This window comes from Gallinula chloropus (assembly GCF_964237585.1).
Source record: "Gallinula chloropus genome assembly, chromosome: 5".
Taxonomy (NCBI): Eukaryota; Metazoa; Chordata; class Aves; order Gruiformes; family Rallidae; genus Gallinula; species Gallinula chloropus.
This window is the reverse complement of record NC_140090.1, coordinates 30,945,226-30,969,331: the sequence shown is the minus strand read 5'-3', so window position 1 is coordinate 30,969,331 and position 24,106 is coordinate 30,945,226. Positions and strand designations below refer to the sequence as shown.

Here is a 24,106-nt window from a genome sequence, read left to right as displayed (position 1 = left end):
TGAGACTGAAGGGCAAGCAAGCTACAAGGGGCTCTTAGAAATGAGAGTGGTGTGTGGGAGAGAAGCAAGTTCGGGCTTCGCTGCTCCAGTTGCAGACAGCTTGGTAGTGCCACGTGAGTGAATGGCACAGAGAGGTGCACAGAAACAAGGGGAAAGGCTCTTTTAATACAGAGCTCTCAGGGAGAGGTGGAGGGCCCTTGTAGTGTGGCAGCATTACCATGCTGCTCCCACAGACTTAATTTTTGGTGGGAATCTTCCCTTCTCACCTCTGTATCACCAAGTGTGATAGAAAATCTTGTTGAGATGGTAGCCTCTAGAACAAAAGTGGTTTAGAGTTGTTTTCTTGCTTTCTGTATCCTGTTGCTTATCTTACTACTCTCATTCCTGCATATCCATGTTTTAATTCCCATGATTTCTGTTCATCCTGTGACATACTGTGCTTCCTCCTTTTTCTGTTAATGTTCTGTGAAGCTTAACCTTTCTGTCATATGTCTTCTGATTTAGCTCCCAGTTGAGACGCACGCTTATTTTCAGGGCCAGATATCTTGGTTTTGGACTCATAAGTGCTACCAGGATGAGTATTGGGAGCGATGCTTGGTTGTGAGTCAGATTGTTTGCAGACAGATTAATCTCTTTCCTGGCTTTTCTCAAGTTTCCCATTACGTGTTGCCTCTTCTCATGTCCCTATCTGCCACTTGCCTTATACTTTCTTCATTGTCTACACTGTGGTTGCTTTTTTGGTATTTCGGGAGCACTGGCAGTTTAGGAAGAGCAAATCATCTAACTAATTTTTCCATTGCTTGGAAAAAAACATAGTCCCGGGAGAACAGCACAGAAAGGACAGTTAAAACTCTGGCTTCTTAGAACGGGCAAGCCACAGGGAGGTGGGCTATTAAATGCATCTTTCTTGACAGTCTCTTGCACAAGACAAAAGGGGCACTGCTACTGTCAATGCCACCTTATCCTTCCGGGATAAGAAGCCTGGCTACAGCTGGTCTTGTTCAGGTCTCGTGGGGGTTTGTACCGAGGGCTGCGCAATGTGTCTTTGACTTCATTAGTACAGGAACTCTGGTTGTATAATCTGGGCTGTGGATTTAATGGGTGCTTATACACCTGACTTTGTCCAGCAGAAAGCACCCTGTGCTCGCACTGCTTTCACTGCTGTGCCTCTCCCCAAATGTGTGGGTCTGCTTAGGTTCGGGGGACCAACTTTGAACTGTGTGGCCACGTCACTATATATTTGCATGTGTTTAATTCTTGCAGAGGTGTTAGTCCTAGACCTGATTTCTAACATAAGAAGCATGGATGTAAGGACTGGCAGAGCTCAAGAAGAGGCAAAGACAAGCGAGCTTTAACAGTCATTTAGTCTCAAAGTAAAACCTCAGGGGAGTCAAGATGGGGTGACTGCAGGGTGAAGGAGCATGGGCTTGTCCCATACAGTCTCTTCCATGGGAAAAAAAAAGCACCTGTCCTGTTCACCATTTACTAATGACCTGGAGGAGGCAGTGGAGTGTGCCCACATGGCGGATGATGCCCAGTTGGGCAACAGTCAATATGCTGAAGGCTGCTTGTTCAGAGAGACAGGTTGGAGGACTAAGCCAAGAGGAACCCTATGATATTCCGCAAGGAGAAACACAAGGTCCTGTGTTAGGAGTTACTGAATTCAGTAGCTTGTTTTCCTGTGCTCGTTCCTCCCCAACATTCCTTGGTGCCTTCCCCTAAATATCACCCGAGTCGTGTACAGTCCTATGTGCTCTTCCTTACCGTTTCATAGTGACTTCTCTATGGCATTAGTCCCCCTTGGTGGGACTCTGTGGGCCTTCGCTGGAGATTTTCACAACTCAGCTGGATGAAGCCTTGAGCAGCCTACTTCAACCTCATAGCTGACCCTGTTTTCAGCAAGGGGTTGAACGCCATCTCCCGAGGTCCTTTCTAACCTGACTTACCCAGTTATTCTAAAAGTTGCTGCTCTGAGTTTTGCCCTGTTTGCATTATAACTTGCCAATAATAATTATTAAAAATCTGCATATCACAGTCCTGTTCTGCCTACTGATTGTACGTAAGTTATGTGGTAGCCAAGCAAAGTACTTCCATTTCTGAATCACTCCCTTCTCAATTCTAAAAAGTTGTTTAACTTCTTAGTTAATAACGACATTTAGTTAATAGTTGACATTATTAGTGAATTCCATGGGCTGTCTATAAGTTTGGGGATTTTCTTCTTCCGTAGAGCGCTAGTGTTAGATACTATTGGTCTCCATAGTGTCTCTTAAAAATTATTTTGCTAAATCAGTGTTAGAAACTTGTCAGCATTGTGGATACATTTTAAACATCACTTATTTTGTTGAGCTGTTACAAGCGGTAGTTCAGATGTGCCAGTGGGGTGTACTGCTGTGTGCGGGATTTTTTTTCAGAGACTCAACTGTGCGTTGGTGGTATGAACCATAAGGCAAATTCCATTCAAAGGCTTCTAAGCCAAGACTTAAATTCAGGTCTCTCTTCACTGTGTGCCATGAACGAGAGCACGAGTAAGGTGAAGATAGAAATACTGGGTTTGTAGCCAAGGTTTTTAAAAATTGCTGGAGTTGGTCTGCTTTTGTATCTGACCGGCCTGTTTTTGAGGTGAGGGAGATTCCTGATTGAACAATCTTTGTGTTCCTAAATAGGCATTGAGCACCTTACTTACACAGTAGAGATTCAGAATTCCAGTGGTCTGCATCCCGGACCAGCGTCAGAGCAATACTGCTGAGCTAAGATTGGTGACGTTGTAATAAGCGAAGTGCTTGGACAACATCCAGGCCTGGATACTAGTGCTGTGTACCAGTGGGAATCTGGAATGAGAAGTCTGGGGACACATGTACTTTTGCAGTTGCGTTCGCTTGCTGACGCACAAGGGCTGTGGTGGGTGTGCTGTGGTTAGGTGGGGTAGCACAAGGGCTGTGGTGGCTGTGCTATGGTTAGGTGGGGTAGCACAAGGTCTGTGGTGGCCGTGCTGTGGTTAGGTGGGGTAGCACAAGGGCTGTGGTGGCACAAGGGCTGTGGTTAGGTGCGGTAGCACAAGGGCTGTGGTGGCACAAGGGCTGTGGTGGCTGTGCTATGGGTAGGTGTGGTAGCACAAAGCATTCACATCATTAAGACTTCCAGCACTGAGATAGTTTGTGCATGCGTGGCTACTGTTTAACCAGATTTCTGCTGGTTGACTGCATGAAAGGATATTCAGATATTTTTCTTTATTAAATTTGATGGTGATTCTTAAATGGTTTTGTTTTCTAAGGGTGTGGCAGCTGCATTAGCATGCCCACTTGGAACACTAATGTGCAAGCTTGGGTGCTTTTATGGTTAGCGTGGCATAAGCAGCACAGGGGAAGATAAGCCTTAGTGATGTAAATGCATGCAAACTTTTCTTTCCAGGCAGTATGGGATCACAGCACTAGATTATTCTGTTCATATATTCACCTAAGTCAGGTTGCCTGTAGCATGACTTCCTCAGAACAGCCGTTTCATCTGTCAAAGCTAATGCAGCTCTCAATTTCATCATTATGTTTACAGTTTCATCAATAAACTTTTTGGTGATCGCTCCCATCTCAGTCTGAGGGCATAATATGTCCTCATCTGATATCATCATGGGTTCTTTGTGGCAAAGGATTATTTGAAGTTCCAAAAGAACCGCGTGGTCTGAGAGCCATGTTTGATATTTATCAGCACTGCAGAAGTCACTTAATATGTTCTTTTATCAGGCCACAGAGCTTGTTTCCCGCTGTATTGTTGTTTTTAATTATGCTTCTGATGATAAAGTTCTAGCTTTCTGCCCTCTACTGAGCACGGGCTCCACATCCAGCTCCCCTAACACACTGACTTCTGAAGATGCACATTGTTTTCTGAGGTCTGCCTTTCCAGATTTTGTTTTGATGGAAACCATAAGCTGCTTCAGAGCTTCATGGCAGTAGGAATAAGTCCACAGGTGTTTTTTCAGAGGGGAAAAATGTCACAGTTTTGTTTGTCTTGGCAAAAGAAAGTTTTGCTTTAGGGATACCACACATTTTACATGTTTCTGATCACGTCTCCATCACTGTGCTTGAGCATTTTACAGCAGGGTGGGTATTGTTGCAGTAATCATCATTTCTTAAAGCTCTCCATTTTTTTTTGTCCTTTCTGTTTCAGATTTAGCTTTGGAATCTAATCCATCTGATCATCCCAGAGCAAGCACAATTTTTCTGAGCAAGTCTCAAACGGATGGTAAGCTAATTTATTTTCCAATTTAAAAAAAAAAATGGTGGGGGAAAAAAAACCCTAACCTGGAAACATAACTGCCTATGTCAAGTTATACAGCCCAGGAACATTTAGATTGCTTTAATTCTTCCAAAGCTTAGGGGTTAATATTATTGTGTTTACACAGCAATGTGGTCATAGGCTGTTCTACTTAACACTTAAAATCAGTTCTTTTTCTAAATGCTTAAATATCAGGATATCTCAGCAGTCTAAAGGAGTGAGACTTTCTTCAAACAGTGGTGGGGGGTTTTTATGACCAAGGATTGCTTTAAAAATTGCTTTAAATGAAATAAAGGGCAGTTTTCTGTAAGAAATAATAAGCCTAGGCCATCAGTTTATATCAGTTTCTTTTGAAGACATTGATTTAAACTGTTTAGTAGTCTTGGTAGCATAATTATTCTTGAATCCTGTTTTTAATTACATGGATGTGTTGATTTTCAGCTGCTTTGCAGATCCCTTGTTTGCTTAACATCAGTTTTGAACAATTACTATAGCTCGTGCATTCCAAAATGCTGTTAAAAAGTTGAGGCACTTCGATATTGCACAAATAAAACAGAATTCTGAGAACAGTAAATGTTGAGGTTGCAACTAGGAAGGAGTTTTAAGATACTCTTTAAAATGCCCTTCTTCCTTTTATAGTTGGTTCTTGCTTGATGTGCAGGTTTTTGTAAGACAGCGTCACACTTGAGATTGGATGTGTTGATGGAAAGCTGCAGTGTGTCTTCTACCTTGGCATAGCTTTGCCACGGAGAACTAGAATTATTTTGACAGGCCTGTCAGTAGCAGTCCTGCTACTCAGAGTCTTATGGCAAGTAGTAAAATTGTCAGTTGTATCAACTTTGTGAGGCTGAGACAATCTGAGCAGCGGAAACAAGAACTGGTGTGATTCACCAGAAGAGATGATACCAGGGAAATGTAGGCCCCCTTCCTGGAGGCCTCCAAGGTCAGTCTTCAGATGGGCAGAGGATCTGACCTGCACATCACAAACATTTTAGACAAGTACTGCTTCAGTTGCAGCCAGCAACTTGATGTAGTTCTTGATGGCTGTAGTGCAGCTTCGCTGTGCAGCCTTTCAGCCCCGCTGCACCCAACCTTCAAGCCATGGGAACGTGCTGTGCTGAGGTAGTGTGGGTTGGTTCCACGCTCTTCCAGTGGAAGTTACCGGAACGTACGCACTTGTGTTCATGTAGAAAAGTCATCTGCTAGGTGAGGTAATGACTTTTCTGAAGTTTGTGTTTCTTGGATGACTTTATTTTTACAGGGTATTTCTATGGAGAAGTCAGGCAGGATTTTATTCTCTAACTTCATCAGACCTTCCACAGAACTAGTGGGGTTAGTAAGTGCTCTCTTACTGAGATGCCCTGGGGATTACGAGTTTAGACTTATGCAAAAGACCCCAACAATTTGGATACTGTCTTCCAACTGTGAATATTTCTAAATATGTAAGAGAATGTGTCCTGCTTACAAGTGGTAATGATCTGAGATGAAAACTTTGGAGAAGTCACCTCTCCAGGCTCGTCACATTTGCATAGCTTTCTGTGTGTGCAACTCTCAGCTCTCTTTCAACAGGGCTGGGTTAGTGCTACTGCTACAGCTGGACGTTAACCTTTGTGATCTTTTTTTGAAAGGCTGATGCTGTTTAAAATGATCAACTAACGTGTTTGCAGTTCTATGATAAATAGGTGAAGCTTGTGCCAGCATCTTCTGTGTAGTGAAACAACTTCTTACCTTCCCCTGTCTAATAGGAGGAGGGAGAGAACACGTACAGTGCTGGGCACTCCGCTTCCTCCTTGTGTGTCTTCACAGGTTCAGTGTGATGTTCTTACTCCTGTTTGCTGAGCGGTGCTCAGTTCAGTGTTGGACACTGTCTATTGCACTATCTGAAATCATCCCCTTCTTCATGAGGTGCAGCATCTTTGCAAAGCTGAGGCTTTATTCCCTTAGTGCAGTAGTAGATGTAGTTTCAAAACGTACACATGGACAGCTGGAAACTGTGTGTAGTTTACTAGCTTGATCAGCTCTGCATTTTTTCTTCAAACTACTTTTCCAGACACCTAAGTCGAATCAGTTAGTTTTAATACTCGGGTACCTCAGAAGACTAGGTTACTAGAATGACTTCATTTGAATGTAAATTTGGATTGCATTTTAGAAACCTTTCTGTTCATGTTCTCCCTCTTTTTAGTGCGAGAGAAGAGGAAGAGTAACCACATCAACCATGTAAGTAAAACACATTCTTAGTGCACTATACAGCTACAGGAACGTATTGAGACAAGGACAAATTCAGGAAACAGCAGCAGTAGTTCTGGATATACAGCCCTTTGTGTTTCAAGTCCTCCTTAGCAAGATAAAACTGAATTATCTTTGCCTGTCTTTACCATTCAAACTGGCACAGTATCCCAGAGCACAGAATGGCTGATGTCAAAAGAGTAAGAATGGATTTTTTTGTTATGCCAGTCAAGCATTTCAGAACAGTATGGGAGCAAATATGTCAAACTGCCTCCACTGTGGGTTTTTTTAAGGAGAAATACAACTGGATTAATTTCTCAGCTGAGATGACAAGTCTTAAATGACTTCCTGTTTGAGCATCACTGTAGGATTTATTGTAACACATGAAAAGAGAGTGAGGAGCAAACATTATCAGCAGCATGATAAATAATAACCCATTAGTTTTAAAATCTGAAAATATGCTCTAAGCTGCTTCTGCAAATATTAGTTGTTTTTGACACAAACTATAGAAAGAACACACAATGTCATTAATAAGTGGGTAAAAAATATTGAGTAGTAAATCTAAGAATGGAAGTTATTAATACAAAATGTTAAAAATACTGTCTAGCAAAAGTGTCTGCTGATAAGTTACTGATAATATAATGGTATTTCAAGTCTGTTATATTTAGTGTGACTGGGGGGTGGGGGGAAGAGGGTGCTTCTTATTTTTACTTTTCAATTACAGTTCAAGCTTCAGTCTGCCAGCACCAAGGTGAAATGAGATTGGTTTGTTTTTACTGTCAAACTTCAGATGGAATGGGAGATGTTCCCAGGCAGCCATTGAGTTGTAAAGGGTGCCAACATTTTTACATGGAAGACTTCCAAGTTTTTAGACAAAGCATTTAAAAAGATTCTGGCAAAAAATAATGAATCTCAAATTGCTTGATTAAAACTCCTCCATCAATTACACTGTCCTAGCTCTAGAATTCCCTAAAATTGATCAGGGAAGCCTGACTTGGTGTGTTCACATGGGAAGATTTCTTACAGTACAAAATCTACAGGATTAGGATAGGTGATGGAAAGTGTTGCTAGCTCCAAGTAGTAAAGGTAAGAGTAATAGCAGTACTTTCTTTCCAGATTCCAGGCACTAAACAAGACATGAGTGAGGTGAGCAAGGCCAGTAAGAGGTGTTGGGATTTTTTTTTCTAAAATATAACAAAACCCCAAATGCAAAACTGTCTTTATGGGGAGTGATACTAGATTAGCCTAACATGTTCTGGTTTAGGATTTAAAAGAAGGGAGAATATGATTATGGAGTTGCAGGGAAATCTAATAAGGTACATAATAGAGAGGGAATGCTGAGGCCCAAACTGGCAAGAAAAGAAAGGAGGAGAACTGAGGAAATCGGAGGACTTGCTGCTTTACCTGCAGTTATTTCTGCTGAAAATTGCTTATTTAAAAACAACAAGTTGTGTATTACAAAGGTTGATTTATAAACCTCCCTTACACAAAGGGTATCCTCAGGAATGTGATGGCTATGGGGTAGCTTACACAGCAGGAGCAATCATCTACAAAGAGCTCTGCAGTAGCTGCTTGAGGTGTAAAGGCAGCGTTTGGTGTGGCAAAGCAAGCTTACAAAATCCCTCTTCTTGAATGTGTTTGTTCTGTTGTTTTTTTCCCCCTTAAGGTTTCTCCTGGGCAGCTTACAAAAAAATACAGCTCGTGCTCAACAATATTTATAGATGACAGCACCGTCAGCCAACCCAACCTTAGAAGCACAATAAAGTGGTAAGAACCATTTGTCATCATCAAGGGGCTGTGTAGCATTAAACCTCCATAGGTTTATGTGGGGTTTTGTGGTGATCTTGTCTGTTCCTAAGCCAGCTGCGCACTTGAACGGGAGGAGCTTATTCAGGTTGGTCATGGAAGGGGTTTAGGGGTCTGGTTCATCACAGCTGCTGAAGTGAGCTGTATTTTTAATGTTTCAGTTACAGAGCTAATGCACTTTTGTATTTCAGAGTAGTTATCGGTGTGCCCTTGGGGACGTGAGGCAGCACAGGGCCCTACCAGCATTCTGGGTTTGAAAGCTCAAAGGCCTTTCCCGTTGAAAGGCAAATCCAGAAACTCTGAATGTGGGAAAACTGGAGTTGGGTTTTGCATGAGCTGCAGGGGAGGTTTGCAGGACTGTGCGTGACGCCTGCCGACGGTATTAGTCTGCCCTCTAGTCGTGGATAGCAGCGCGCTGCTGGCTCTGGTTGTAGTGCTAGCCTCCCGCCCTGGCCTTCACCTATTCACTGTTTTAGGTAGGGGAGTGTGACAGTTGTTTAGTCGTCTTGGTTCTCAGATGGCGATGGGTGTTGGACCTGCTGCTGTGGGTATCACAGAGGCTGTTCTGTGCACACGGGCAAGGCCAGCTGAGAATCGAGACGAGTTTTATTGTGCTTGGAGTGAAAGAAGGTGAAGTAACTTCTGGCCCGGAAGTTACTGTTAAACAGTTTAGTAGAGTTTGGAAATGTCTGAGTTGGTTGTCACTTTAAAATTTGGTTTCAAACAAAGGTGTCTAATATGTCACTTCCCATTTTCTAGAGAAGGAACTGAAAAGATGATACTTGTGCCATTCTGAAGTGGTGTACACTGGCAGCAGATCAGAGCTCGCCCATGAGCAATTCCTGTGATGTCAGTGTTCCTGTTGTCACTGACAGTGAAGTGTCTGAAATTTGGGCACAGTAGATAAGTGTCAATATGAAATCTATTGCCTTGACTCAGTAGAGACTGAGATCTGCTCTTGTCCCCTTCTTGGATTATGTTAGTGTAATAGCATCTTTTTTTTTTCTTGGACGTGTCCTAAATTAGGCAGCCAGAGGTGGAGAGTGAAAACATCAGCAGAACGTCTAGAGCAGTGCATGTAACACCAAGTACAACTTTTAGTGTATTTTAGTTGTGAATAGTTTTCAATAAATGTCACCTGATTAGACAACAAAGGTGTGTGCTTAAAATGTGACATAACATTTATTTTGTGGCCCAGATACCTGTGCAATGAATTTTGGCCAGCAGATTTGATGTGGTCAGTTTCTGTTCAGGCAGGTGAACATCAGAAATGAGACACAGAGTACCTGAGAATATGAGAGGAAGCCAGTATGTAATGGATGGTGAATGTTTTGTCCTGAACAACAGCTTTTGCAGTGGAATAATGCTTTAATTCTTGTTTTTCTCTTTCTTGTAGTGTAACGTTAGCAATATTCTACCACATAAAGAACAGGTGAGTGAACTTTTTTCCTGAAATGACTGACTTCATGTTGAGCCAGGGATATGATCTTTGTCTCTTCAGTAACAGCTACTATGACTTAGAGTTGAAAAATCTGGCATTTACACTTTATCTGCTTCCTCTTGGAACCCCCTCTTGAGCTGATACGGAAGCACTGGCAATACACCCATCCAACGGCACACGCTTCTTTGAGAACAAAGCATGAAAAGTCAAACCCAAGGGAGTGAGGAACATACACACAGCTCCCCACAAACCAGCCCTTGGGTTTGGTTAGCTTTTCCTGAGCACAGAGGTAGAGATGAGTTTTATGGGTGAAGGAGCACTGTCCCATGTACACATAGCCCATGCTGTTACAGAGTATGCTTCAAAAGTACAGTGCCTTTTTGAAGTAAATGCTGTTAATGAGATGGTTTCACGTTGTAAGGGAGAACTGTGCTAAGCATAATATGAGAACATGGATAGCTATTGGTTGCTCAGCTGCTTAAATATTTCAGTTGTAAGATCTCATCATGAACTGCTTTGCAAAAATACAATGTAACCTCATCAGGAAAAGCTGAACTATAAAATCCATCTCTTTATCCTCTTTAATGAATAATACTTTTTTAGTGGAGGATAGCATTGCCAATTAACTCTTGTTGCTGAAATGGAGAATTTTTTTTTTAGAGATTCTGAGAGATCATTGGATATTTTTGATGAAAAATCTCACCCTCTCACAGTAAGTGTAACTTTTTCATCCTCTGAATGTCTATCAATGTGCATGTTTTCTTAACATGTTGACTTGTATTGTCTAAGAGTGCCTTAGCACCAGGTCACAATTTAATTGATCTTAAATTGTATCTTTATATATAAAATACAGTGCAAACAGTGTCCTCTGCACTTTAGATACCAGCTAGACTGTGAACCGAACTCAGTCTTTCTGAATGTTGCAGAGTATGTTTAGTTTTCTAGCTACGTGCTGGTTCTTGCGTATTTTGCATCCAGACTTTCTTACCTGACTCCTTTCTTCCCCTCTTTAACAGTACTTTAGTTAAAGGTCTTCCTGCTTTACTCAGGAAGACATGGTTAGTAGGTGTGGGCCTAAACTTTTAAGTGACTGCCACCAGGAGACCATAATACATGAAACATTGCACATAATAGGAGACAGTGAAGTGAGTTTGGCCTTCAAAAAAACCTGACAGGCAAAGCTCTAAAGCAGGTGTGCTTAATGCTGCTCACGGTCACAACTGGCAGCATTCAGCATGTGATTCTAACGTGACTGGCCCTGGTACACCTTTTTAGACAATCTTTAAGATTACAAACCTCACAGTAGAGGCAAGCTCAGGAGTGGACTGTGTGTTTGTTACGGCCCGTTTGGGCACCACAAGCTTGACGACTGCCCTACAGAACCACTCCCATTGTTTCTCATGTGAAATTAATTTAGCAGTGCTCCAGTGGCTTTAAAAATTCAGTTGGCACTGGGGCTGGCCTGAGTGAATGCAGCTTCTCTGTCTCACAGATCTGGCTTGTTAACAAACAGTTTTTAATAAAAGTTTTAAGAGTTTAATCCCTAAACGTGAGCTGTTGTGCTAGGAGTTGTACACTTGAATAAATGCAACTCTTTACTTGATAAAAATAATGAACTTCAGGAGACTTTGGGTAAAGACTGTGGCACTTGAACAGAAAAGTCTGGTACAAAACTGTTTTAACTGCCTGAGTCTGTTGTTTCACATTGAAAACTATTAATGTGAGATGAACTCTGCTTTATCAGATGATTTATTTTCTTTATTTAGCAACCTGACATCTTTTTATCCTTTCCTGTTGCCTGCCTCCTATTTAATGAGTATGAATAGAGGAAAATCAATGTCCTTTAGGGAACGCTCAAAGATCTCTTCTATCTTACTGCAGTATTGAGGCAGAAATACAGTAAAGGCTGCATGTAATGCTGGCAAGGGGAAAGGTGCATGTAGCTTGTCATTTTCTATAGCACTGAGCACCTACAGTTCCTTTAAAAAGGCTAATTAGCTGGAAGAAATCTCTGAGCACCTTATACTCTAAAGATGCCATTGCAAGGAGTCCAAGTCCAGGCTCTACTGACCCCAACAGCCAAAGTCACAAACTTCAGGTTACCGGCATCACAGCTTAGTCACAGCCACCAGCCTGTCCTCTGCTCCTCAGTTCCAGTCAGCAAACTTGTGCTTCCAGACGTGGTCCTGTACTGCTCGTAGTGCAGGAACTGCGCAGGGCATCCCGCTCCTGTTACTCCTGGGTTGCGTGCCCACCTTGAGGAGGTAACCTCCGTGGTTAGTGGTGTGTGGCCAGCACAGAGTTAACTTACCTCTACATTTTACTCAATGCACTTATCTGGCTATTTTAAGCTACAAAACCACATGAGAAAGCTTGCTGCTTTGATTACCTTGCTTTGTTTAATGTCCAGCAGCTATGAGGTCTTCAACAGGTATCTGTATCGTACTAGAGGCATAACTCAGGCTGTAGATAGAAACCTATTTGGTGTGAGTCTTGCAGAACCAGTGTGTAAAGCTGGAGCTCTTGGAAGTTTCATCCCTCCAGGAAGAGTGCTGAGTGCTGAGGGGACAGGGTCAGAATTCTCCCACACTTGTCTTAGGATTGCTTTTACAAACTGTTTATTTCTGTGCTTTTCTTCTCCCCTGTATTTAGAAACAGTTTTGCATTGTGCCAGAGTTAAATCTAGCTGTTGACTAGCTTCTTTGGCTTTCTGGAATCTCTGAGGATCGAGTCCTATGAGACAACATAAGTTACCTTTCAGTTCTGCTTGTGACAGTTATTGACATGTGTCCTTCAGCTCTTCCTCAGCTGGAAAGGGCATCTTGGGAAGTCCTGTAATTTTGAAGAGCCAGCGTTTCCCTGATGTGCTGTTCAGAAGGACAGTATCAGCTAAGGGTATCCTGTTTGATTTGGGATATTAACAATGTTGCAAGGCTGCTTGATGCTTTCAGTATAGGATTTTGTGTGGCCTCTGACAGGGAAGGGTTGTGAGAAGAAACAGCCACGTGTTGCTGTTCTTTAAAGTCAGTTTTCAGTAAGATGGATTTCCAGTAATTCAGAGAACTTTTTTTTCAGCGGGAAGAAGTTCCAGATGACTACTACAAGCATGACCCTGATCACAAGCACATCTACCGGTTTGTTCGGACGCTTTTCAGTGCTGCACAGCTGACAGCTGAATGTGCAATAGTGACACTGGTAAGAGATGTCTGATTTCTGAAACCTGAGGGTTTGCAAGGCTTTTTTTCCTTTTTTTTCTTCCTCTCTCTGAGTGATCTGGGCTGAGCAGGCATTAAATAGTTACAGTGTCTCCTGACACCTGTTAATAATGAAGGTGCTGTACAAGTGAGTTCATTGGAGGCGATTTGTAAGTAGTCACAGAAATGGTCATATGAATATGTAAAGCTTCACTGTTTGTCCAGTCAGACGTTTCTTGTTTCTTACTATGTAGCTCGCAGAAGCAGCTTGGGGAGGGCAGAATAGTGAGACACCATAAATAGTGGGGTACAGTGACATCACACACTTTTTATTTCAGTTGTGTGGAGGGGAAAGTGGAAATTTTGAGTTCATATTAACCATTAGCAGTACAAGTAATGCCCCCCTAAGGGGTTGAGGATCGAAGGTGTAGGAACTGCAGGTGATGAACTTTCTCATTATGATGCCCTTCCATCGTTGCCACCTTTCTATCAAACTTCTGCTTTATTAAATCAAGGAGGCTACAGCTTTTTCTACAAGGTGACATGGAGGTACTTGGAAGTAAAGAGCAATACTAAGAAAATAATTTAATTTGTTTGATTTCAGAAAGCAACATGGATGTAAAAAAATTAATGATGATACCGATTGTTTATACACATGCATGTTACATACATATAAGGGAAAGTAAAAACCACAACCTACAGAATTGCTGCTTTAGACAAACGTTGTGCTTTGTAAACTTCAGTCTTCATTGTGACTTCTTCCTGAAAAAGTCCAAGAGTGGAGAACTGTCAGCAAACAACAACATGGCAATTAAGCAAACTCAGCCTGAGGGACTGTCTTTAATATGGAAATAAGTAATTAAAAAGGCCAGACAGAGCTACTGAAACTCTGGAAGTAGTTAGAGGTTTTTGCTTTTCCAGAGACATGCAAGCAATTTTGGCAGAACGAGATGATAGCTAACCCCGGGCAATCCAGCCAGCTGAAGTATTCACAAACCAGAAGTAGTTCAGCAGCAGACTTGCCAGTAGATGGCTCTGTGATTGTAGGAATGCTGTTAGTCCCTTGAAGGCTACAAGCAGAGGATGGGAAGGAAGAACCATGGGCAGACCCTAGTCATGGATTGATCCTGCCCTCAGAGCTGTGCAGCAGCTTCCTGCACCCACTAGTTTATCTGAAGTTACATTAGGACCTTAGACTTAGCTTAAGGAATAGAACATTAAGATCAATCTATACTCAAATTTGAAAGTGCAGATTACTTTGTCTGTGGATCGTTACTGGAGTGTGAAATAGCAGAAGACTTCTAAGGAAGGGACTGATTCAATGTCTTTGGACTAACTGGAGATTCTGTAGGAGGAATAAGTAAAAGACCAAGCCTTACCTTTCAACCTGGGTATCTTTCACTGTCTAAGCAGTTGGTGATGTACGTGACAGCAGAGATGATGGTGTAGGCGAAAGACTGAAGCCTGCTCTTCAGAGGGTGAAGCAGAACTGTTGCTCTAACACCGTCTGTGCTGGAAAGATAGCAATTAGTGCATCTTTGTCCCGTGCCTGCAGATCACGGCGCAGGTCTCAGCACTCCCTGTTAAGCTACAGGTGCTGAAGCCTGACCATGCTGCAAGGCTAGTGTGATGCTGGGCAAGCCACCATCACAGACAGGCCCCAGTGAGAGCCTGGCAGTGACCGCATGGCTCTGGTGGGGAGAACTCCAGCGGTGCCTCACCCGAACAGCATTGCTCATTGCTGATTCTTCAGCATCTTTATTGCATACCATGGTGGTTCAGCTCTTGTGTCGTGCTGAACACTGAACCTCTGCCCTCAATGTCTGGATTCTAAAGTGTAAGTAGGAATCACTAATACTTATTTTGATGTGCTTAATGGTAATGGGATAAAATAGCTGTATTGGACTGGGATGCTTGCTGCTCAGAACTCAACACACATAAAGCTGTTTGTGGTGGTGTTTTGTTTTGTTTTCTTTGTGTAGGTTTATTTGGAAAGGCTTTTAACCTATGCAGAGATTGACATATGCCCTAGCAACTGGAAGAGGATAGTCTTAGGAGCTATTCTACTGGCTTCTAAAGTCTGGGATGATCAGGCTGTGTGGAATGTGGATTATTGCCAAATATTGAAGGACATTACTGTTGAGGACATGTAAGTTGCAAGGTTTGGCTAATCTATAGTGGTGGGGTTGGGTTGGTTTTTTTTTTTTTGATTGGAAATTTTTGTGCTCATACTGGAAAAAAGTCTGTCCCTGGTGCTATGATATATGTCCATGGTGTACCTCTGGTGTCCAGCCCCTTTTTTAACCTAGGAAACTTTGAGTAACCCTACTCTGAAATGAATACGTATTAATATTTCTAATGACTTGGGTGAGTAACTTCAAAGTTACTTTTCTTTACCTTCCCTGGATTCAGCCTGGAGCTAATGTTTAAAACATGGTAAGTAATTATTTATCTGGGACTGTTTAGGAGGAGGAATATCTAGTTTTTCTTCCTTCTGGTGGGGCGGGTGTGGCATTTCTAAAAGAAGGGGAAGTTACCTGCGCCTAAACAGTTTTTGTTGTTCAAGTTACTTCACATCACAGCCAGCAACAGAAAACATGGTGCCTTGTTTTATACCTACCCCTCTCCTCAGAGTTCTTTGTCTCCAAATGCAGGGCTGTGCCAGCCATGCTTTCAGGAAAGCGTAATTAGGGATTTTATACAACGTACATCTTCACTCAACCTGGCTCAGAGTGCTCATCTACCTCAGGAACATACTTGAAGTGTTGCTGCAAATAACTCTGAGATGGCTGAAGTGGGGTCAGCGATGTTAGGAGTGCTGGAGGATACATCTTGCTCTTTTTGATGTCTCGTCTTCTGGCCCTATTTGGGACAAATCAAATTGATAGCACTGAAAATATCTGTAACAAGCAGGATGTTTATTCTCTATTGCTGATGCTGGGTCTCCTGAAATTGTCAGTACTTACATTTTCAAAGCAGTGATGGTGGTAGGGAAAATAGACAGAATTTAGGCTTATTCCTCCCTCTCCCAATTTGAAGATGGGATTTTTGTAATCCCATCTCATTTGAAATGATTTAGACCTTTGAATTTAGGTAGGGGCAGAAACTGTACAACCCCTTTCTGACAGTTGCCCAGGGGTGTCCATCCCAGACCCTGCACTGCTGCGACTTCGCTGCTCCTGCGCTGGGTAATTCCAGGACCTTGGAAAACTGCTTAAAATACTCAGCAAAATTGAGTTTTACATTTGTAAGCATACTTTCAATTATTAGTTAGTACTATAGTTAATTGCCAGCTTTAGTTGTTCCAGTATTTTTTAAACCAGTCCCTTGATGGTGAGTATTAGGTAATCTGAATACAAGCGTTACTGATGGAAAACAATTGGCAAAGTATTTAGGGCATGGTTGCATTCTAACATTGGAGATGGTTGGTGATGCTGCCAAAAACCCCACCCAAAACCCCAAGAGCTCCACAGCTAAAGATTGCTTGGCAGGACTCTGCCAGGTATCGCTCCTTGTGTGAGCCAGTCCTGTGCCATAAAAAGGCTTGTCTTTAAAGGCTGGTGGTGAGTTTTATTTGTGAACTTTCTGTGCATGTTCCTCTTGCTGTACATATTCCTAGGGTGATCTCCTTAACCCAAAGGATCCTCTTGTTGAGTCACTGCATGCCAAGCATGGCAGTCCCACCAGTCTGGGACTGGCGAAGGGTTCATTCCTGGTTTAGTTCATCCACTCCGCTTACCTGTGTGTGCAGACATGTGTGTATGTGTACAAGCCAGGCATGTCTTCTGAGCACAGCATAGGTGCACCTCGTCCCACCAAACAGGCTCTCCTTACTGCTTAAAGGCAGCGCTTTGGTAGCCCCACCTCACAATGCAGTTAGCTCTTACAGAAACCACTAGTGGGTTAACCTTTGTTAAAGGAGACCTGATCCAGGCCTCACAGCTGGCAGGTGAGTTTGTTTGCCTTAACCTCTTCCTACTCAATGTAGATGAAGTGTTCGTCTTATCCCTTTCTATCACAAGCCCTTTCTTATTTGACCAAAGCATTTCACTGAAAGGGCTTTCTTTTAGGGTTTGGGAGTGGCTTTTTGGGTTTTTGTTTTGTTTTGTTTTACTTACGTCTAATGGGGAAAAAATTAAAGGAAATTAAATTGATATTTGGAAGTCATCCTTCATCAAAACTTGCTTGCTTTGATGAGAGAGAATCCATAATCACTGGAAAATTAACTGTGCAGCTGCTAATCTTGCTATGATTGCTTGTAAGGGGACACATGCTGTTCATTCTTTTGGCTACCTATATTTGTAAATAAGGCACAGAGACCACATGGGCATTATCCTTTCCCAGGGTTTAAACCACTGTTAATAGACTTGTTAATCCAATGAAGAATTGTATTTTTACACAATTAAAATGTATTAGTGCAGTGAGTACAAAAGGGGCAGTGAAGAGCGTTTATTCACAGGGTAAATCAAGCTCTGATCAGCTGATCATCAAAACATTATCTGATTTACATTTCTATAGGCTTATGACCATATGAACAGGAAATTAATTTTGGCACTAGGTTCAATGGTACTCAAGTCCACCATGCTACAAACAAGCACAAAGCCGCTATTCATGTTGAGACCCGCCATCCAGTGCAGGACACAACCTGGATGGTTCCTTGATTTATTTCCCCCTTTCTGATAGGTAGAACATCCCCTTTAAAAGCTCCCGAGAAGCAAGAATAAGCTTTGGCCCTGGAAGCGTGCAACTTGTATATTCACAGCCGGCCTATATAGCTGCTAAACTCCACTGAGACAGGTCCACTACTAGCAGGAACAGTCGTTGGGTTTGCGTTGAACCACGTTGCTTGGCGTGGGCACCATCAGTCCCTCCCAGGTTCATGTGCACAGCACTGCTTTCCCTCCGTAGCACACCTCTGATTCAGCTGCCCGCGGTACAGTGGCCGCAGCAGCCTGTTCCGTGGCACCGCACTCTCCCCGCTTTCCTCCAAATATTTTGCCCAGTGAAAATAGAGGAGTGAGTAAAAACTGGGCAGTGCCCTTTGACATCGTACTTTGTTATCCTGCCCGATGCTATTGAGGAGAAAATTCCTTCTCCCACCTAATGCTGCTTATTTATTTATTTATTGGAGATGAATCCATGTTGCTTCAAGAGGCTTTTTTCTGTGAGATAATAGCAGCAGCTCTTCATAGATCCATTTGTTGCCGTGGTGATCTGCCTACTCCTTTTGTTAGTCCGCCTCTACTTCAATAAACCCCCTTCCTGTTATCAGCCTGGTGAAAATGTCTGCAAGTTCTTCAGAGCTAATAAACAGCATACATCATTCCTTTCATCTGATCACTATAGTGTGGGGCCGGACGAGAGTGAGAATGGCGCATGAATTGTACAGCTGCACTAATGGAACTCTGAAGAATGAACCTCCCCGGTCAGCAGAGCGAGTGCACGACAGGGCATTACCTTTCTCTCCGAGCCGGAGGTGCCAGGACTCAAAAGCTGCACCTTGTTTTGAGCACTAGTGAATGACCTGTCTCTCGAAACTAATAATGCAGAGCTCTCGATGACTATTTCAAAGTTGCTGGTTTTAAAAACAAGCTTGAGGTCTCTTCAGGGTTTTCAGCCAGCTAAAACTGTCTTTTTTTTTTTTCCCCTTCTCTTTGTCTTCTGTCCCTTATGCCTCCTAGGAACGAGATGGAAAGACACTTCTTGGAGCTACTGCAGTTTAATATCAATGTTCCTGCTAGTGTTTACGCCAAATACTACTTCGATCTTCGCTCCCTAGCAGATGACAATAACCTGAGCTTTCTGCTGGAGCCTCTCAGTAAAGAGAGAGCACAGAAACTGGAGGTAATGGTCTGAGATTGGCTGAGCAGGGGACTCTATGTGTGGTTAGAGCATCTGTTGCTAATCATATGAAGTGGCAGTTAGAAAAGCTAAAAAGCTTTTAGATTTGTGTCTGACGGGTTAATTTAACCCCTTTGTAACTACAGTCAGCACTTCCAAAACTGTGTCTAGGGTAAGGGAGGAAAGGATGGAGATTATGTAAAGTCCAGCAGATTGCAGAATAAAATGGCTGTTATTTTGGGAACCGTAGCTCAGCTAGGCTACTTAAGATTGAAGGGATTAGTGTCATATGTAATGGATTGTCTGTCCTTCCCTGGTCACAGTCTATGTTCCAAGCACTTCAAGACAGTTGCACTCAGACTCTTCTAAATGCTGCCAGCTGAAGATTTCCCACTGCATCCTACTGCACAGCTGCTTTTAGATGTAGAGGGAGGGCTCCTTCTGCTCTCATGGCTTAATAAACTGTTTGTTTGGGGACAGCTGCAGAAATAATGTGTTTCTGCTCACAACTCAGAACCTCACCGTTCTGATGAAATGTGGCTTTAAGATAAACTTTTCGAATAGCCACGTTTTAAGAGTCCTTCAGAATTTCAGAGAAATACAGATTACTGGCCCCTTCTGGGTGGGCAAGGCTGCCCTTCTCTGAGTCCCTGCAGCCTTCTCTGCTACGAAGGCTCATTTTAAAAACCCTCGAGCTTCTGCAGAGCCAGTCCTTCCTCCTTGTTGGAGATAGGGGAGATAGATACCCAAATTACCTGGGTTCCCAGGGAAAATTTCTTGTTGGTTCAATGGAACCTTTCATCTGTCCAGGTTTAATTGATGACTCCACATGTTGTTTTGTTGACCTTTCGACAAAGGCGTTACAGCAGGCCCTGTGTACACTGATACCACAGCCCCTTTCACAGAGGGGTGTGCTACGGTGCTCTTGGCCTGCGCGGTTCTATTGTCCGCTGTCCACCCCGACAGTTCTGCCAAGTGCCAGGTTTTTTTATTCCATCCCAGAAGTGGATGAACTTTGGGAATAAGTGCGATCCCTTCTGGTCCTTTGGAATGATAGGTATGACATGCCCACGAATTCCTCTATTTAAAGTTAAGCAGTGCAGCTCTTCTGCTTAGTCTCACCCTCGTTGCTCGCACTTTAAGCTAACACTGTCACTAATTGTAAATGTGGTTGTAGGGCAGTTCATATTCCAGGGGAAATTGTTTACTGAACGCTCAGTGCCCAGGCATAAGTGGATGAGTTACAGATTGTGAGCCTGTTTTGTTTCTCCCTTGCTAGCATTTGGGGGCTTGGTATTTAAAACCAGAGTAACTTTCAGTACAGTATGTGGTTTGCCACGGTGCACTTACTAACGTGTGTATATAGGACATTCTGGGGTTTACTGCTAAAAAGTGATAAATATTTGAACCATTGTCTCAGATCTTCAGTTCTACCTTTCGGTTAGAAGCACACAAGCAGTTGATAGGAGCCTGTATGAAACGGTGAATTCCAGGGATTGTAAATGGATTGGGGCGACTGGGGCTAAATATGTCAACACAGGTTGCTTTATGATTGATGTGGTAGCATTAAGGCAGGATGGAGAGTCTGTCTGGTCTTGCACCGGGAGCTCGTGCAGCCAGTGTCTCAAAGAATGCCACTCTTGAGCCAAATGCATGCCTCCAGAAGGTCGGCAGAAATAAATGTAAATAATTATTTTAAAATACACTTAAAAGTTTATTCATGCTCAGAGTGCTTTTCACCTTTTGAACTTGCAGAACACTGGGCTGTGCTGAATGGGTGCTGCCTTAAAGGGAAGGTATAGGCTCGTAGCTGATTGCAGGACTCTGAAAGTTCATCTGGTTATAGGTGGTAAATTATTAATGGAAGTAAATGTTCAGGACTAAAATTCAGTTCAGCCTTTTATTATAGGTGTCCTTATTTATTTGTGGTGATAATGCCTGAAGGCTCTGATCAGAAATCAGCCTTGCAGGGGAGGACACACAGTGTTTTCTGGACAGTCACGTGTTGTTAGGATTTAAATAATTAGGCTTGTTACTAGAATATCTGCACCTGAATAAAGGCTGCTCGACGAGGTAGATAAGTGGAACAGAGGCAAGCCAGTAAATGGATGAAAAAGCAGTTAAATATTAAGTTGTCCACATATGCTGGTATTTAATAGCTGTATTAAAGTGCCATGGCCTCTGCCATGCCACTGAGCAGTGGGCTGTCTTCCTTCTCAGACCTCTTCAGGAGCCTGATCTCTTGAGTGGCCCCTGGAAGAGCATGTTGGGGGTCAGGGTGTGGAGAAGGTGAAGGCAAGACTGGCAGCCTAGGAGGACTTCATTTCCCATGCTTGCTTGCACTGAGTGGCCATAAACAGGGTGCTCAAGGGAGTGCAGAAACCTTTCCAGTTTGAACCTTTTCCTCTCAAATGGCTGTGTGTGTTTCTGTACTGTTAAATCGCTTTTTTGTGGCACTGCACACACCAGACATGGCCGCTACGGTGTGACTCTGAACGTAACTTCCACAAACTAACTCTGACAGGGCTCTAAGTTTTGCATTAGATGGTGAGGCGGGTGAAAGAACGAAGGTTCATTCTCTGCCACTTGCCTTTGTTCCGTCTTACTTTCTGATGCCCGGTGTCCTTGCTAGCATGGGGTCAGTCCCCTGTAACACGTTCCCTCCAGAGCAGTTCTAATTTACCCTCACTGCAGGTGAAACAGCTATTGGTGTCACACCTACACCACGCCTGTGCCCTGGTGTTACACTTGTAAAAGGTTCCTTGGAACGTTCAAGCTTGGCTAACGTGTGCTTTCCGTTTTGTACCCGACCGCGGTGCCCAGGCGATCTCCCGGCTGTGTGAAGACAAATACAAAGACTTGTCCAAAGCTGCTATGAGACGATCTTTCAGTGCTGATAACTTAGTTGGTATTCGCCGTTCTAACGCCATCCTCTCCTGAGGAGAGAGAAAGGTGCAGCACCGGGAACCAGCATCCCAATGAATCGGAGGAGTACCACCACTCCATGCACACAAGCCAGCGGTGATGGTGTCTTCCAGCAAGGAGAGGAGAGGAAAGTCGCCAAGGGAGCCCAGAGCTTGAGGGCGTCCTTGGTGCAAGATGAGACCTTTGTCAAGTCAACTCTCTCCTCCTTCTAATGTATCCAGAGGTGCAAAAATAAACTTCTCCTTCTCTCCCCCACAGATGTTTGCTTACTATGTAGGCCTATAGCTGTGAACTCTCGACATTTTTAATAATAAGTAGTTTTAAATTTTAGAATTTAAACACTAACCACATGACTATAGTTACAATGTTCTTCCCTCCTCTCCCCTGTCCTCCAGAGTCTCGCTGCATTTGTATTTCAGGTTGATGCAGTGTTAACAAAAACAAAACATGGGACTCTAAGTATAAAGCCACTCTGGAGCTGAAAACAGTAGCATAGACACGTGTTGACAGCTTTTCCCTGGTTTGGCTACTAAAAGCTGCTATTATTGGTGATCTGTTCGCAACGAAGAAGCTGCCCAGCAGGAAGGAATTCCAACTCTGCACCCACAGCTTCACTCCAGTAGAGATTGTCAAAAGACTTTGAATGTTTTGACTGGGGGCAGAGATGTGGTTTTATGTATTGTTATAATGTATAGGGTCCATGCTGCATTTCTTGTGAATTATGGTGCTTCTCTCATTTCCTAATACTTCTGTTGCTCTGGAAGAGATGCAATCTGTATATTTTTTCCGAGGCATTGAATGAAAAAGTTGGTTTGGAAACATCGTCACCATCCCAAACAGTGTAGCAATCCAGTGGTGAATGGCGTGTGTGCAGCGCTGCTTCTCTGAGTTCAACTGCAGATCTCTTCTTAACGCTATATACAGTGGAGTTCCTACAGCTGATGTTGTGCATCCATCTGGCTCTTCTTAGGTTTTTTTGTTTTGTTTCCTGGGAGGGATTTACATGCATAATGAGACAGTAATGAGTTTGAGACTCCTGGCCTACCTAACAAGGTAGATTGAAAAACAAGTGTGTCCAATTGAGAAGTATCAAAAAGCTTTCTATAAAACCCTTTTCTTTTCTTCTTTCCCTCCCCCTCCCCCCGAAGTTAATTTTACCTTGTGCAACTGCTCTAGAGGCTTGGGGTTTGCTCTTTTGAGACTTTGGAATGGAGCTGACTTTCAGGCTCTGAAGTCAAAGTCTAAACAGGATAAGTATTATTAGACTCTTCCTGTTACAAGTCTTTGTAGTATCTTCCCTTCTTGGATCTAAACAGATCCTAGGCAGTTTGTCCTAGGAGCAGATCTCCCTCCGAATGGCACGGGTTCTGTGCGCTTCCTCTTCCAGCCAAGGCCCAGCAACCTAACACTGAACAGCAAGTCCGTGTGCCTTTGGGAGTGGGGCTGCCCGAGTGTCAGTGTCAGGTTGGCTGCACTCGCCTGGTAAAATGACACATACAGTCTTTTGTGGTATGCAACTATGCCAGCCCCTTGCTCCCAAACCCACGGAACTTGGCACTTCAGGTATTGATCACAATTCAATTTTGGAAATAACGCTACATCTTCAGGTGGTTTTTCCTTTCTCATGTTTGTATTAAAAGAAAAGCTAATAAACTCTATTTTAATTAAAGCGAAAGGTGAATTGTGTGTTCTGTACAGTGCTCTGGTTTCACTCCACATCACGAGTAGTTGCTCTGCAGCTTCCCACAGGTATGAAAACAGAACACCTGGTGTGTGCGTTAAGGCCCCTCTGTCCCCTGTACCAGTGCTCACCTCCTTTTTTTTTCCAGTGCCTTGTGAACCTGGGGAGGTGGCAGCAGAGGTGATGCGGCCAGTGAGAGCCAGCTGGTTGGTGGTGTGGCGCAGGGTGCTGGCAGCCTGCTGCAGCTGGAAGCCTGGCAGAGGCTTGTGGAGCAGCCAGGCTTCTCCTGCATGTCACTTGGGTTTAGAAGTTGACTCAGAGAACATCTTGCTGACAGTTCTCTGCACTTAAATGGCCTTTAAGTAGGCTCGGATTTTCTGGAGGTGATTTGAGGGGTTTGAGTCCTCCCTGGAGGGGCACTAAATTGGAAGCTACAAATGATCAATTCCTGGACTGACTTGTGACCTAATTGCTAATGAGCTTTTCTTTCCTTAGAGTACCAGGGATGGGTCTGGATGCACTTTCCTATGGGCTGGCATGCTGCTTCTGCAAGGGCAGCAACTCAGCTGTGAGGTGGCTCAGCTGAAACCTGGGGCAGTCATTTACCTGTTTTGCCAAGCCACATGAAGGCTCTTCCTGCTGATTGGATGGCACGTGAATGACAGCTTGAGCTGATGGCTGCCTCTGCAATACATCCTGAAGGAAACAGCTGCTCCAAACTTAATT

At 43.3% G+C, this 24,106-nt stretch overlaps 1 protein-coding gene across 1 annotated transcript in view; it reads left to right on the top strand.

Moving 5' to 3' along the window:
- CCNYL1 (cyclin Y like 1) overlaps window positions 1–23,358 on the top strand; it is a gene marked incomplete at its 5' end in the record, with an annotated part of 33,043 nt that extends 9,685 nt beyond the window's left edge. The window contains 9 exons of the mRNA XM_084264377.1: window positions 4,159–4,233; window positions 6,449–6,483; window positions 8,159–8,259; window positions 9,695–9,730; window positions 10,400–10,451; window positions 12,815–12,934; window positions 14,916–15,082; window positions 18,615–18,777; window positions 21,598–23,358. Of these exons, the coding sequence (XP_084120503.1) occupies window positions 4,159–4,233; window positions 6,449–6,483; window positions 8,159–8,259; window positions 9,695–9,730; window positions 10,400–10,451; window positions 12,815–12,934; window positions 14,916–15,082; window positions 18,615–18,777; window positions 21,598–21,714 (866 nt within the window). The 3' untranslated portion in view covers window positions 21,715–23,358. The remainder of the gene's footprint in view (window positions 1–4,158; window positions 4,234–6,448; window positions 6,484–8,158; window positions 8,260–9,694; window positions 9,731–10,399; window positions 10,452–12,814; window positions 12,935–14,915; window positions 15,083–18,614; window positions 18,778–21,597) is intronic.
- Between the last annotated feature and the right edge of the window lie 748 nt (window positions 23,359–24,106).